We start from the raw sequence: 15,321 nt of genomic DNA, 5'->3' as shown, positions 1-15,321 counted from the left end.
ATGGAGGGAGCTGGGTCACTTGGGCCCCATTTCATGGTCCGTGTTCATTTCCCAGAAAGACCCATCATGCTAGGTCATGACCACTGTTCGAGACTGCCCAGCATTCAGCAAAAGTGCTGGAGAACAGGGGTGGCAACATGACCTGCTTCAGGACTCATGTCTCTCCTCAGGAGACTGCAACAAAGTTACCAGGAGAAGGCTCTTCCAGCAGTGTCCTCACTCTGTGGTTTCTCCTCTATCACAAGACCAAAAAAAGCATCACCAAATACACAGGCAAAGTCTCACCGGGACAGGAAAAAACTGGGAGGCCTGAGCATGCACCACACTTCGAGATTTATCTGCTGTGCTCTGGATCATGGAGTGAAGAAGTATGGCTCTCCTCTCTTCCAGATGATGATCACAAACGAGAAGCAATCTGGGGAGCTGTAGCAAACATGGTTCATTTTGGAAAACTGTTCCGCAGAGGCTCCCTTGAGATGGTTAAATAAAAGCAGAGAGAAGACAACTCTCTGCTCCATCACAGCAGTTTCTGATCTAGTTAGCTTGAAATAGGGAACTAGTCTAGTCTAGTCTTCCTCTCCGAAGAGGTTGGGTGGCAGTCTATGTGCTCACAGGCACATCAGGAGCTCGGCCGGTCAGAAGGCCTTCCAGGGCTTCCCCATGTGTGATATATTCCAAATCTTGCTAATGCTCTTCCCTATTATTCAGAAAATAAATAAATAAATAAAAATACACCTGAATCTAAATGAATGGGATTTTTATTTCACTGGAACCCTGGAGGATTGTTTGTAAACTACGTGGTTAGAAACATAACATAATAGAAAGATCTGGGATAGAAGGGTCAGCTCTGTCTGTTGTAGCTCACTTAACATTAAATAAACAAATTGTTGAGAACATTTTATATTTTTTAGATGAAGGCAGTAAAATCCAGAGCTGGTTTCCTGCTCTTTACCATAACACATTTATTCTGTAAATCTCAGCAAAATTCATCAAAAATAATAAATTCCTTATTTCCCCATACAGCCTTCCAAGTCTAGTATCTGCAGAAGTGGCAGGGAAGTTTGGGAAGCCTAGGGGGGACGAAAATAATCTCATTGGGAAATGGAAGCAGACAGGCAGACAGCAGTGACTCATGGAGGCTTGGACCTTCACTGTAGCTGCAGGGAGCTGACAGAGAAATGCAGATTAAGACAGGAACAAAGTTTTCCAGGGGCTGTAGGGCAATTTAAGGATGGAGGAGTCAGAATTCCCCAAAAACCTAGGGAAAACCCTGGAGGGGGTAAGAGGTGACAGTACTGGAATGGGATAAAGGCTTAGGAGTGAGAAAGTAGGCCTTGACTGGGGAAGCAGAGAATGTAGTCTACAGCCAATATAAGCGACCGTAAAAATTAGCTCAATAAATGTGTTTTTTTTCCCCAGTTATATTATTATACTTTCTTTTAGGAAAGAAAACAGTCTATGTGTTGTGAACTGGATTGTAATATCAGTGCCACTTCCACATTGGTGGCTATTTTGAAAGACAAACACAAAACCAGAAAAGCCCATTAGCATGTTGTACCTAGATTTCATGCAATTGTTTTATTGAAAGGAATTAGAAATGTTCCAGTAATTATTTTGACTGCCATGCTAATCCTAAGCCTAATTAATAGATTCTTGCAGAGGTTTTCCATTTATTCATGTTTCTCTTTGGCACTGAAGGTTCATGCTCAGAGCTCAGTGGCTGAGGTATGCTTTTCAGTCCTGCTACTGTTTGAGCTGTTTAACTATGACCTGAGACCCAGAGCTCTTGTACACCGATAAGTGTACACAAAAATATGTTTTTATGATTTTTTTCATGCCATTCAGTATAAAATTTTGGGGGGCATTGTGGTTGTGTAATCTTTGTATTCATTTTCTAAGGCACATCAGACAAGTCTTTTGCAGGGTTATCATGTAGATGCTGCAGAAACAACTTTGAATTTTGGCTGCTGTGGCAGCTATGCCTTCATCCCTTGCTTACATATGAACCTAGGTGAGTAGAACTGAATGGAAACCATGTCAGCAGCCTCCCTTTCTGGGAAGCAGATTCACACAGAGCGTTTAATCCTCTGAGTTAGCCCAGATGGTCAGCCTGGCCATAAGAAAGCACCAGCTGGAGGTTTCATCTTTAGATAAAACAGACTCAAAGACTCCCAAGATTCTTTTAGTCTTTGCTTTTTATAAGAGTAGATTCTTGGTGACCTATTTCAAGAACGGTCATTTTATTTTATTTTATTTTATTTTATTTTATTTTATTTTGTTACTTTATTTCATTTCCTTTTAAACCAGTGGCTAAAGCATGTTGCAGAATTCCTGCTGCTGAGTGAGGAGCTAGCCAAGATTGTCTATTACCATTTAACTTTTTCACACAAGTGAAAGTGCAACACAAATGATTTTTTTTTATGCAGGTGCAATTAAAATTGTGTCATCCTTATAATGTCAGCGTAATCTGGCTATGTTAGTTACTGAAGCAGTGAAGTAACACTATTACCTTTTGCCATGGTGTTCTGGCGTTTGTTTTTACAAGGGTAGTTTAGCTTCAGGATTCATGTTAATCTCAAGGGTGTTTGTAAGGAAGGAGAGATCTTCCCCCATCGAGGTTTGCTGGGGAGGGTGTTAAAAATGACACTTTTGTACTCTACCTCTTTTCAGACTGCTCCTTTCGCGGTGAGGATGTGTTCGGACGCATGGGAGCACAGGTGAATCCAACCTGGGCAAGAGAGCTGTTGCAGTGGGAAGTTCATCCAGGCAGGCTCAGTTTCTGCCAGCCAAAGGATGCATGTGAGAGGGGTGGCCAGGGTTTGAGGAGCTTTTGGGCCAGTAATATTCTTTCAGGGAGTTTTAATGTTCATCCTATGCTTCTGTGGACATTGAAGAACCCAAGACTGGCTAGAATTAACACAGATTATACACTGAATGTAGATTTCCATAGCAATAGGATTAATCCCCAAGGTTATAGAGTCGGGGCCCCCCAGCATGGCAACATTCCCATATTGCTCAATTGCCCCCTGGAAGTCAATGCCTAGCGTACTTGCTAGCCTTTAAAATTACAGAGGAAAGTCTTGGCACCAGCCACGAGAAAGTTCAAAATCTCACTGAGTTCAGCAGGACAGGGCATTTAATTCCCAGTCTTCAGCACTGTATGGGCTGAGCTAAAAGAAGCAACAACACTATCAAAAATTTGCGCTCACCTTAATGTTATGACATTTGTGGAACAATTCACACTGGAAAAGAAAAAGAAAAAGAAAATCTTTTGTATAGGCTTCTCATTGAAACTTGAATCCTTCATTGCCCTTTCCTTCCTCCATCAGTGACGCTAATGCATTTTTTGCTTCTCTTTTTAAATCCAAAGCCTTTTGTCTCAACTGTTGTAAAGGAGAAAACTGACACTCCTCGTCTTACAAAACAACAGCTTGAACCATTTCCTTTTGTCTGGTAAAGAAACACGGTCAGAGTTTAACATGACTGAGCTGTGCAAGAAGCAGTGGGACCATCAGGTCCCTTCAGAAACATTTCAGGTCTTCTCTGCCATTTCCACTCAAACTATAATATTTATAAAATTAGGATTAACTAACTGAGAGGCATAACGAGAAGTGCAGATTGCAGATGCTTGAACAGAAAATGGCTTTCTAAAGTTTCTTAATATCCCTTTGCAGTACTTTATCAGTGGTGTGTTTCATATCATTATCCTGTTCGTATGTTCGCCAGAGCTTGATAGGAGACCAGTTCCCACAGGATCCAGAGAGGCAGAGAGGAGGTACATGACATGAGTATTTCAGTCATGCAAGTACAGAAGAAGCAGACTTTTAATAGTCAAAAACAAAAATGAAAGATTTCATTTTCATTTAAATCAAACATACCTTCTTTTCCCTGTAATGGAGATTCCTTCTACTGAGCCTGCTGTAATTCAGGGGTTTTTATACTTTTCACCATTCATGTTTCTGATTTCACCACCTTTTTGTCCAGAAGATTTTGTGCATCTTGCCCATATAGTATTTCCTGTAGGTTTTTTACTCAATAAAACTTTATATGTACTCTAAATCGTGTTTCTCTTATGCAAGTAGTCCAATGATCATTTTGAATTAAACTCATGCATAAATGAAAGCTAATGTCATGTGGCATCATCCTTTTGCCACCCCACCAGCTTGTTGTTCCTCAGATAAAGGTATCCCCTACCTTGCATCAGGAAAAACACTTGGGAGCCCACACAATAAATGAGATCAGGGAGTAATAGAGGATACAGCAAATATTAGGAAAGAGCAAGGGAGAAAATTCCAGAGAAAAGACCATCTAGAAGAAAGTCTTATGCTCAAATTTTTCAAATGGAGCTGGAAGACTTGAATAGATAAGAAAAAAAAAAACATAATACAAGAATTGTGTATCCTTAATCTTATGCACATTAGTGACATTGAACATCAAGAGATTAAAGCATCAAAGATAAAGAAGAACCCAGATTTCACAGAGAGGAGGAAAATCTGTAACCATAAAATCAGTATAACTAAATATATGCTAGAGGAAGAACCAAAAGAGGATTGTGTCCGATTCCCTTGCAAAAGTGTTTCAAGAAGGAGAAAGGTGACCCAGCTACCTCTTTCTTTATGCAATATGAATAAATGACTTTTTTATTATTCAAGGAAGTTGAAATTATATCAAACATCCCATCTAAGGAACCAGATCATTTTTAAACTACAGCTTAAAGAAGCAATAATCAGATTCTATAAACTATATTCTTAAAAAAAAAATCCCCCTCAGAAAAAGTTACTTTTATTTGTTAATTGCATTCCTCCTCACAAAGTAACCCTTATGTCTTCCTATTAGCTTCATGCCTAATCTCCAAGCACCAGTGAACCCAGCCATTCACCAGGAACAAAAGCACCTACAGTCCCAGCTTTCACTGGTGGTGTCTGTTTTCGCTGGACACAGGCCAGACTCAGGCTATTTGAGGGGGGACGTGGCAGACACACATAGGCCACTATTTGTTTTCAGTCCTCGCACAAGACACCTGATACAAGCCCAGATGAAGCGAACACCAAGGAGCCAGTGCACAAGCATGAGAATTCACAAGAGCAGAAAGTCAGAGAGATGGCAGAACAGGAGGGGGGTGGGTGGAAAGCCATCGCTCCGGTTTCCAACAGAAGGTCCCTGCGGTCCCTGCAGGTGAACGTGCTGTTGTTGCTGCACAGAGACGTGGGCAGCGCAGGTGCTCGGGGTTTCAATCACCCCTGTCCTTAACCAGCCACCAGCCAAAGCACCTCGCAGCAGGAGAGCTGGGCAGCTTGGGTGAGCAAATATTTCTCATTCTCCACTTTTCTTTTAGTATACCCAGGAGCCTTGGCTGATAAGTGTGTTATGAGCTTAGTGATAAGAAAAAGATGAATGGTAGGTGCTTAGAGATTAACTAGCAACATGTTTGTTCTGACAGGGAGATGGAGGCAGTTTCTATCATGTTGGCTGTTTTTTAATTTATTTTTTCTAAAATCTATTAATTATTGAATCATAACATCAAAAACTTAGAATATTGAGTTTAAACTACCCTAGCTACAGCTCTGTAAGCTACCCTTCTGAAAGCCTCTGAGCTTTCAATAGGATGAATATTACTTATCTAAGCATAAGATAAACAATATTGTAACTTGGAGAAATTTATACTTTGATATTTTTCAAGATATTCATCCTGAAAGAAATAATGATTTACACATTCCATACTTGATTTTTAGTGAACTGCCTGGTGTGATTTTTTTGAAGCCATTATTGTTAATGTTTATAAAGAGGCTTTAGTATGTTAATATAAATGCTAGATGATATTATTAATATTTGACAGGTAGACTGATGCTAAGTATACTTATTAACCTTCACAGGGAGCTGTTAAATCTACTGATTTGTCAAGAATATAGTACTAGGTTGTAAGGACAGACTTCTGGTGTTACCAGTTAATGGTCTGCACAAATACACTGGAAAACTTAAATGAAATTTCCTCAGTCCCAAGCTAGCATAAAAAAAAAAGTTTATTTTCTTGAAATACTAAAAAAAAAAAGAAAAGAAAACATATTTTATCAATCTATATCCATGATCTTCAATTCTTAAATTAAGGGAGAGACCTAATAAGCTCCAAGGAAAACCCCTTTCTGAAAAATTGAATCAATGATGGCTAATATATAGAAGCCTGAGGGTGGAAAATGTGAAACAAATAGCAGCTCTAGAGTTGCTATGCCACAGAGGGGCAAAAGGGGAACTGTTATTGATGAGACTAAGAAGCAGAAGGTATTATAGTGACTGCACTGATTATTTTAAGGACCCAGAGAAATTCCTTCATAAATAAGGAATTGTTATGTTGGCATTTAAAAAGAATTTTTCCTTCTTCTTAAGGTACGATTTTTCTTCTGCTCCTTGAGTGGAAAAGGTATGTTGGGAGAAGACATGTCTAAGTCAAAAGACTTTCTGAGCAGGTTATCTTATTAACTCATTCCTTAACTTGGTCCAAACCAATTTTTTTTATCCCTCCCCAGAGCTCTGCTTTGAGCTCTAACTCTTACCAGGACCAGAAGTTATTGCATTTCTTAGTGACTTTTGTCATGAAGAGAAGCAAATTCCTCAGAACATTTAAATACCTAGGAACATAAAGGGGTTATTTTTTAAAGGAGGAGTTGAACTGAAAATTAGTTTCCAAATGTCATGTATTTTTTTTTTCATGAGAAACACCTGGAAATCAGAACAATGGTTTTACATCTGGCTAGTCTCTGCACATCCTGCTTTAAAACTGTAGGCTAAAATTTGACTGATGGTTTCAATATTCTGGAGGAATTTGCTACCCTAAAGTGGATTCCCACAGGATGCAATCACTGGTTTGTTTGTTTGTTTTCCTTTCTTTTTTTTTTCTTTTTTTTCTTCCTATTTCATTAAGGGATTTATCATTAGATGCTTTTTGATCAGCAAATCTACTATCCATTTAAAAATATATAACAGCATAAATTTTTATTACTGAAACTAAAAAACTAACAGCACAAACAACTAATAGCCTAACATCTTGCTATACTCTTGACTCATTATGCCATTGTATTTGTTCATGATAATCAAAATCAGGGTGACTAGAAATGAAACTGAAACGAATTCATTTCCATGACCTGTAAGAGTGAGAACGATCACCCGCAGCCTATTTTTTGACAATTCAAGGCAGTGTTACATAATACAGAGTTATGCATCCCTATTTTATGCTGTCCTCAAAAGTAGGCATTAATAGAAATAATCAAAACCATTTCTGTAGTATAGGTTGTTAGGAAACATTAATTAAGTTGATTTACTTTGCACCAGGTGATGAATCCAGGCAACTAAAGCTGTCACATTGCCTTTCAGTTCCCTTGCTGTGTCGAGAGAGATCTTCTTAAAGAAATAATGTTGCATTCAACATTGGCCTTGTCGCTCCTGCTCATTGCCGTTTCTTCCAACCTTGCAATGGCAATCCAAAAGGAAAAAAGAGTTCCCCAGACACTGTCAAGAGGTCCTGTGCTTTTGCTGTATTTAATTAGCCTCCTTATCCAGCCAAATATGTCATTAAATATTTTTACTTAGAATATACCTGAAAGTCTGTGTTTGTGTGTGCGTATGTATGTATATATATTATATATGCTTATTTATGAGGTGCGTTTCTCTAGTGTTAAGCAGCACCCTAAACTGAGCATCTTCTTATTCCCTGACTCTTCACCCTCTGGTTTGTCCTGAAGGATCTGGTTGAAGGCCTCATATAATCTGCATAACTTGCATGGCTCCTGGTGACATAATGAAGCCAATAATCTAAACAGAGCCTCCCAAAGAAAGTGACACTTCTGTAATTACTGAAGCACAATTGCATAGCTCCAGTTTCTATGGTACAGTTTTTCTACAGATCCATATTTCTACACAGAACAGCAGTTTGAACTGATTTTTTTAATGTTCTTTTTTCCTATATAGTATATATAGGACAAAATCACATGACACTTAAGAAATAACCAAAAGGAATTTGAAGATCTTGTTTCATAAATGCAATTTCTTTTTGATTAGACTATGAGCATTGCATGATTTTGAAATATAATGACAAGAAGCAAGTGTCAATTTTCTAGTCCTGGTTTCTGGTCCTTTGAGATACTGTAGAGACTTGGTCATTACCTGTAATGTCCACAGATCAAGGGAGAATATTTATATTTATTTGCAGTATTTGATTTGCAGCATGGAGTTCCCCTGGCAGCCTAGTGAAAGGAAGCAATGCTGCTCATGAGCCCGAGCTCTTGCACGGGGCTGGCGTTGCTGCAAGTGCAGGGCTGCAGAGCAACTGGACCACTCACTTCTTGAGACTCGTGTATTGCTAGCCATGAAGCTGAGGACCCATTCAGATTTTGTTTTTCTGGAGATTTTTATTGTCTAGTCAATTCTAAATTAAATTATTTAACTAAATGGAGTACTCTCACCTCCAGGGATTTAAATCCATGGCTCGGGAGCTGATCTTAAAACTGTAATATGCAAAGCATATTACAATTGATTACAATTGATTACAATTCATTTTGTCTGGCTTCTCGTATTTTATTTTCCTCTATAAATTTTATAAGCTGTCTCTTTCTGCCGGCTCCAGGGTTTACATAAAACTCAGATCAGCCACTGTAAAGAATCTGAATCCTTATTTGGGGAAATGTGAGTATTATGAAAGAGATCTAGAGAGTTTGCCAAAAGGATGTAAACTGCACTCGCTTCTAACTGAGGCTATTTTTTTATTATAATATTTTTATCTAGGTTATATATATCAAATGTAAAATAATTTAGATAACAAACTTTTATATAAGTCTGATTATGTTTTATATATCTAAGTTTATGTAGTTCTTAAGATTTTTACAGTAACCATAAAAATTAGTATATCCCTAATAGCTGGGAATCTTTGAGTTAAAAAACCCATTTGTGTGCAACTATTGATAAATATCAAAAAATATATATGTAAATTTTAAAATATATGATCAGTAGCTAATCCTTTTGTTATACTTTTAGGTTGGGGAGATGATATTACTTGGGTGCAAACTTATGAGGAAGGGCTTTATCAAGCCAAAAAAAGGTAAGAGATTAACAAATAGCTCGAAAAGACATAAGTGTTAATGATATAGTCATGGCTCAACGTATTGTAAAGGAACCATAAATCCCATTACAGCTGGCCTGCAGAGCACGCAGTTCAATAAACCAGAGCTTGTGTATGTATACGAAAGCAGTCGTAAGAGACTGATGGCTCTGAAGCTGTTAGGCAAGTTTGAGTTTAATGCTGTAAACATAATCAGTGTAACCATTTGAATAAGCAATTATAAATGAAAATTTTAATAGAATAAATATACTTCTTTCCATATTATGTATCTCTGATTACTTCCTTAATGAACAACTTGTGAATCAGTTGCATTTTCTCTTGCATGTTGATCTTCTGCCTCTGATATTTTCTCCAATACCTTATAGGTATGACATATCTACTATTTCTCACTGGTAGTTACAAATGAATTTTTCTCTGAAAAGATATTTGAGGATTAATAACTTCATATTAATTTAAATCTTCCTACACTTCATTTCAGACCATAAATATGTAGTACAAGCTATTGTTAAATTTAAGGGCAAATGTTTTTAAAAGCTAAAGCATTAGTCTAGGGAAGAACTAAAGGATCTATGTTCTTTTGCTCTAAGAATTTTCATTTTTTCACGGAACCTCTGCGTGCTTTTACTGTATGTTATCATATCTGTCAAATGAGCTAACTGTATGTTTTGTTATTATTTATAAAGTAACAAGCCACTGATGGTCATTCATCATTTGGAAAACTGTCAGTACTGCCAAGGTAATTTCATTTTTTGAGCTTTAAATCTATGTGAAGATTTTTATAAGAAACTGCAAATACGTATACGTTTACACGGTCCTCTCACAGTGGCTTTCCAAGACAACTACATTATCACATATGTGCTTACTCAAGAGTGTTTAAAGAAATAGGTGAATGAAAAGATAGCTGAAGAGCTAAGAACTTATTATTATTTATACAGATTCCACTATGAATGTGCCCCACAAAAAAGACGAAAAATCCTTTCTGCTGCTGTCCTATCATCCCTGATGCAACAGTCAGTTTAATTTGAGACATATAAATTTTCTACTGATCCATTGAACAGATTTAATATTGTTCAGTGCTCCTGAGCTGGTAATTGGAGAAGGAGACAAAGACAAGACTGCTGAAATTTATCTAGTATGAAATTTCCAAGAATAATGCACTTTTGTCAAACTGAGACATCTTATCTATTGAAACTTCAGGCCTCATAAATAATAGAAGAGAGTTTCCATTTTAATAGTTGGGAAGCTGTAGAGGCATGGTTTGAAAAAATCAAAAAGCAGTGATAGAGCCCTGGAAGGAAATGTCTCCTTCCGAATGTGAAACGACAGGCGTGAACAAGGGCAGTCAGTGTCAGGCCAACATCATGGCTAAAAGCTAACGAACAGGCAATGATTGAGGTGCACTTCAAAATTATTGTGTCTTTTCCAGCACTGAAGAAGGCTTTTGCAGAAAATGAAGAGATACAAGAAATGGCCCAAAATAATTTCATTATGCTGAATCTAATGGTATGAAGGACTTGCGGAGGTTTGACTGTGGTTGGTTGGTTGGTTAGCTGGTTTTTCCTTCTGTTCATGTTATTTTGTCCTTCTTTTCCTGCATTTTAGCTAAATGTCTTTTGGTATCATCTTTCTGTTAACATTTATGTGTGTGCATATGTGATCACATAATAGTAGTGCTTCTTAGAGCTTTATCCACTGGTAGAGACTGGTTTGCAGATTATGCTACTTCAGCAAAATTCCCCCAAATGTTTTAATGATCAGCTCTAATTTCTCTGTCAGCATGAAACCACAGATAAAAACTTGTCACCTGATGGACAATATGTACCTCGAATCATGTTTGTAGGTATGTACAATAATTATGGGTCTTTTTATGTGCATTTCTGCATTTACATTAATGTAGGGACCTCAGAATGAATCACTTTAACAGGGGAGAAGAGGTGGGAGAGAAATCTCAAAACTTTCCACTACTATGGAATGAATCTAGAACTTGGGAGAGCTGAATTCAGCTCTGTTCATTGCAGACTGCTTGTGACCCAAGTTTGGTCATAGTAAGGTCATATTCTGTGTATTTGGGTATCTAATTCCTGCTGATTTCTTTGGGAATAAGAAACTTAAATATTTATAAGCATCTAGGCTTTTCTTGCACTTTGCTACATGCTAGTTATGTTTTGAGACTTTGTTTACTGAAAATTGTCAAATATCTGACTGAATGTATGAGTCTAAAGTATAAAAAGTTTATCACAGAGGTATTGAATAGTCAGTGTAGTCCAAGGAATGATTTATCCCGTTGTAAAGTTGCCTTCACTGACCCTACAGGCAACCTAGAGCTGCTCATTCTGTGGTGCAAGCAACCACACTTTTTATTTAGGTGAGATGAAACCCATCCTCAGCGAGAGAGCAGCACAACAACAGAAGTTGACAATTTGGTAACAAGGCTGGAAAGGGAACAGAATGAATAGTAACTTTCTCCACCACAGAAAACATTAAGAAACATAGTTTTAGTTCTGAAGGCTATAGGTGGGTCATGCTAATGTTGAATTAAGTATGCATGACCCTTGGTATTTGTAAATCCTGTCAAACTGGTCTTTCCCAATGAAATTCCAGAACATGCAAAACAGGATATTTTTCTTTAAATATGGATGACATATGTGATATCTCTCATTTAGAAATAGCTGCATGTATAAAAGCGAGCAGTAGCAATTGTTCTGGATTTCTCCAAGGAAAGAGTGATTGGCTGGAGAAAACACAATCATTTCGTAGTTGTCTCGTTCATCAGATCAGAATGCCTCAGAAACAGGTCCATCAAAGCAATCCCTCACTTGACACCCACAGCGATGATGAAAGCAGACTCATTATTTAGTATTTTACTTTTTCAGACCCATCTCTCACAGTAAGAGCTGATATAACAGGAAGATATTCGAATCGGCTTTACACTTATGAACCACAAGACATGCCATTCTGTAAGTGCTATCTTTTTTGTATTATTTTACCTTTCCTGTTATAGTTGGTCAGATCTACCCCACCTCCATTTGTGCTTGAGAATCAATTAAAATCTTCCCTCTTTCAAATTCATGAATGAAGAAAGTGAATGGACATTTACAGTAAGTTGTAACAGCCTAACTCATTCTACCAAAACACTTGAGCAAAACTATCATTGCACTGAATTCATTGGACCTACTCAGGCAGGCAAAGACAGGTGCCAATTTACAGGATAAAGATCTAAGCAATATCTAAGCAAGGGCAATACTGAAAGTCACTGTGCTCAAAGGTATCTAGCTGCGCAATATCAGCAACCAGGGGTGGGAGAGAATCAGAAAAAAAAATGTTGCTGGTTTCTTGGATGCCACCTAAGACCCACATTTCAAATAGGAATGTGACTTTTCAGGTTGAGTTAATCTTTACTTGTTACCATCTATCTGACAGCAAAGCAGTATCTCGCCACAAATATGCACTTCACATCTGATTATCAGGTTGCTGCTGAGAGGTAATGATGTTGAAAAGAGCCTTGTCAAGTCCCTTTAAACTGAGCTCCTTGATTAGTGAAACTTTTTACCTTCTGCTTCAGTAACAACACCAAAAATTCTCACTGTAGAAAATCCTAAAATAAAATGCATAACCATAATTTAATTTCAATGTGAATAATTTACCAATCAAACTATTTTAAATTGTATAAATGCACTTTAACAACATGTTTATAGTTCTTATTTATTTTTCTTCCAGTAATAGAGAACATGAAGAAGGCACTACGTCTCATTCAGACAGAACTATAACCAGCAACAGTGAAACGACCATAGCCTCTGCGAGGTGGAGCTGCACCAGCAAATCTGACATTTCAAATATCTTCACTTTTTTGTTTCTACTAGCATTATGAACTCTTACCAAACAGCTTTGGTGTAAGAGATTTCATGAGAAAGTTACATGTATGATATGAAGAACATATATAGATTACTGTATCCATTAGAAAGCAAGATGAGAATCCTGTTAAACACTTTGAAGTTGGCTGTCTGAATAACTGAAGGGGATGGTGTAAGTTGCAACAACTTTGAAGTGTACTTCATAAACCCAACTGTGGTTTCATTAAGCCAGCTGTAACTACTGGCTGAAAGCTGTAACCAGTTCTTTTTGTGCCTATCTGGTATTCATTATGTAAGTTAGCAGCTACATCTCAGTTCCTCATTTTAATTTTTATTGCATAGTGCAAATCTTTAGTACTACTCAGTTTTATTCAGTTATTTCTCATTGAAGAAACAGAAATTAGCTGGAAAATTAGACGAGAAGATACTATCAATTGATTCTGAAGCAGCTTATATAGGAAAAAATCAACGATTTAAGCTTAAACATAGGAGTGGCTATTCTTTACATTTAGTTTTCTTCTGTATCGTTCTTCAACTATCATCTCTGATAGCTGAAGAAAGAACACACATTTCATGCTTAGCTTGTGATATCAAATTGCAAAACCAAAAGAAAAATACAGTGAAGTAAAAGGAATGGAAAAAGACAATCTTAGAACTCCACACCTGAGACCAAGTGATGCTCGTAAAATCTGATATGCAGAAAATAAGCAGCCTTGTCCTTAGTTCTTTTCATTTAAATGTCAGTTCACGTATGGGAGCCTCATCATAGGTCATTCCCTTTTTTGTAGCATCCCAACCCCAGATGTTACAGGGGCGATTTAGTAAGAGATCTGCATGTACAAGGCTTGCTTCACAAAATTTCCCTAGGCTCACTGCAAGAAAAAGCAGACACCTAATTATGATAAAGTGTATAAAGTATTATAAAGTCCACTGAGGTATAAAATTTTTATTCTGACAATGTGATTTTTTCACACAAGCAAGCCAGCAAATGATTCATCTATGATAAGGGCATGCATTGGTTATGGTGCAAAGCACAACTGTTGCTTTTTTGCTGTCTGCTATTTCCCATGACACTGCCTAAATGCAGGTATAAAAGATAGAGGAAGGCTCTCTGCAGGACAGCTTTGCTAATTTACCATACCTACTATTAATATATCATTTTGGAGTTTTATTGTGACTATCTATGTCTTCATATAACTGTAAAATTGGGGGAAAGAAGTGTCATGTAAACTAAAAGAAAAAACTATTAGTCATTAATAGTATATTGTCTTCATAATCTGTTAAAACCATTTTTAAGCCTATAAGAAAATGCTAGAAGCAAAATTAAACAGTTAATCACACTTCCTTAAATTATGCTTATATCTACTCAATGATGCCCTTAATTTACTTCATACTCAGCAACTTCCCAAGTTTCCAGCTGTGTGAACACCCCCTGTAGAACATGGCAGGGACATGTGGGAGAAAGACATGTGAGCTAGCTGTCAAAGCTCACAGGTGATATGGGTCAAGAAAAAGCTTCACTTTGGAAAGGAGTGCAGTGCAAAGCAAGTTAGGAAATGCCAAAGTATGGTAGAATCAAAATACTACCAAAAGACTAGATGGAAAGTGATTTTGCTATCATTTTTTTCAGGGAATTTTTTTCCTTCATCCATTCACATTGGCCAAGACTGTAGGAACTAGGATTTTGGTACAATCTTTCTCTAATTCAGGCAGAAAATTAAAGGTAGAATAGTTACACCCTCAGCCAGTGCCCACTTACTTAAGATTGAGAGTAGGGTCTCAGGCTTTAGAGAGATATTTGAGGGGAATGCTAGACTTGCATATAGATAGGTAGATGCACATATGCACAGCTCAAAGCCATGGGTGATGCCTGTTTGTGCTGATGTTCTTTATGCTCAATGCTATTACAGTACAATAACAAAGAGAGGGAAGACAGAGATAGCTTACTGGCATAACTCAGCAGGCCTATCTGAGCAGGTTTATTTAGGTTGAATTATAAGAAATTCTCTAAAAGCAGCTTAGTTATCAGCTAAAACTACAAATCACTACCCTGAGCAAACGGAAACCAAGACCTGTGTGTTAAACTGAATGGGGCAAACCTGCAAAACAGCAGCATGCACAGCAGCAAGGTCTTCCTTTACACTTACAATTAAATTCTAACGAGGTAACGGAGGTTGCTTTTGCAGCAGTTGAATAACTAATACGTAGCACTTAAGTCTAGATGCAAAGTCACCCTGGAGTTTCTCTCAGATGAGATTGCCAAACTCTACCCACATCTCGTGTCTGTGGTTGCCTTCAGTGAATTTACTGTTCTGAGGAATCCAGAGGTACAGCCTTTGCTCTGGTTTCTTGCCTACCTCTGCT

The 15,321-nt window shown here is 37.6% G+C and overlaps 1 protein-coding gene across 1 annotated transcript; it reads left to right on the top strand.

The window, feature by feature from the left end:
• The first annotated feature begins 7,404 nt into the window (after window positions 1-7,404).
• Window positions 7,405-12,934, top strand: AGR3 (anterior gradient 3, protein disulphide isomerase family member). Its single transcript, XM_010222819.2, has 7 exons — window positions 7,405-7,510; window positions 9,022-9,085; window positions 9,790-9,842; window positions 10,533-10,609; window positions 10,883-10,946; window positions 11,980-12,063; window positions 12,824-12,934. Exons 1-7 carry the CDS (start codon window positions 7,405-7,407, stop codon window positions 12,871-12,873), a joined length of 498 nt encoding a protein of 165 aa, XP_010221121.1. The 3' UTR covers window positions 12,874-12,934.
• The last annotated feature ends 2,387 nt before the right edge of the window (window positions 12,935-15,321 follow it).

The sequence above is a fragment of the Tinamus guttatus genome, unplaced genomic scaffold (assembly GCF_059628265.1).
Source record: "Tinamus guttatus ecotype Peru unplaced genomic scaffold, ASM5962826v1 Tinamus_guttatus_pri_ptg000503l, whole genome shotgun sequence".
In the NCBI taxonomy this organism is placed as follows: Eukaryota; Metazoa; Chordata; class Aves; order Tinamiformes; family Tinamidae; genus Tinamus; species Tinamus guttatus.
This window is presented reverse-complemented; position numbering and strand designations above follow the sequence as displayed.

What these genes read in the sequence shown, in the direction of transcription:
- AGR3 (XM_010222819.2), top strand. Translation starts at nt 7,405, where the DNA reads ATGTTGCATTCAACATTGGCCTTGTCGCTCCTGCTCATTGCCGTTTCT. An exon ending in TCCCCAGACACTGTCAAGAG is followed by an intron (nt 7,511 to 9,021) that starts GTCCTGTGCTTT and finishes TTATACTTTTAG; the next exon opens with GTTGGGGAGATGATATTACT. An exon ending in TCATTATGCTGAATCTAATG is followed by an intron (nt 10,610 to 10,882) that starts GTATGAAGGACT and finishes TTTCTCTGTCAG; the next exon opens with CATGAAACCACAGATAAAAA.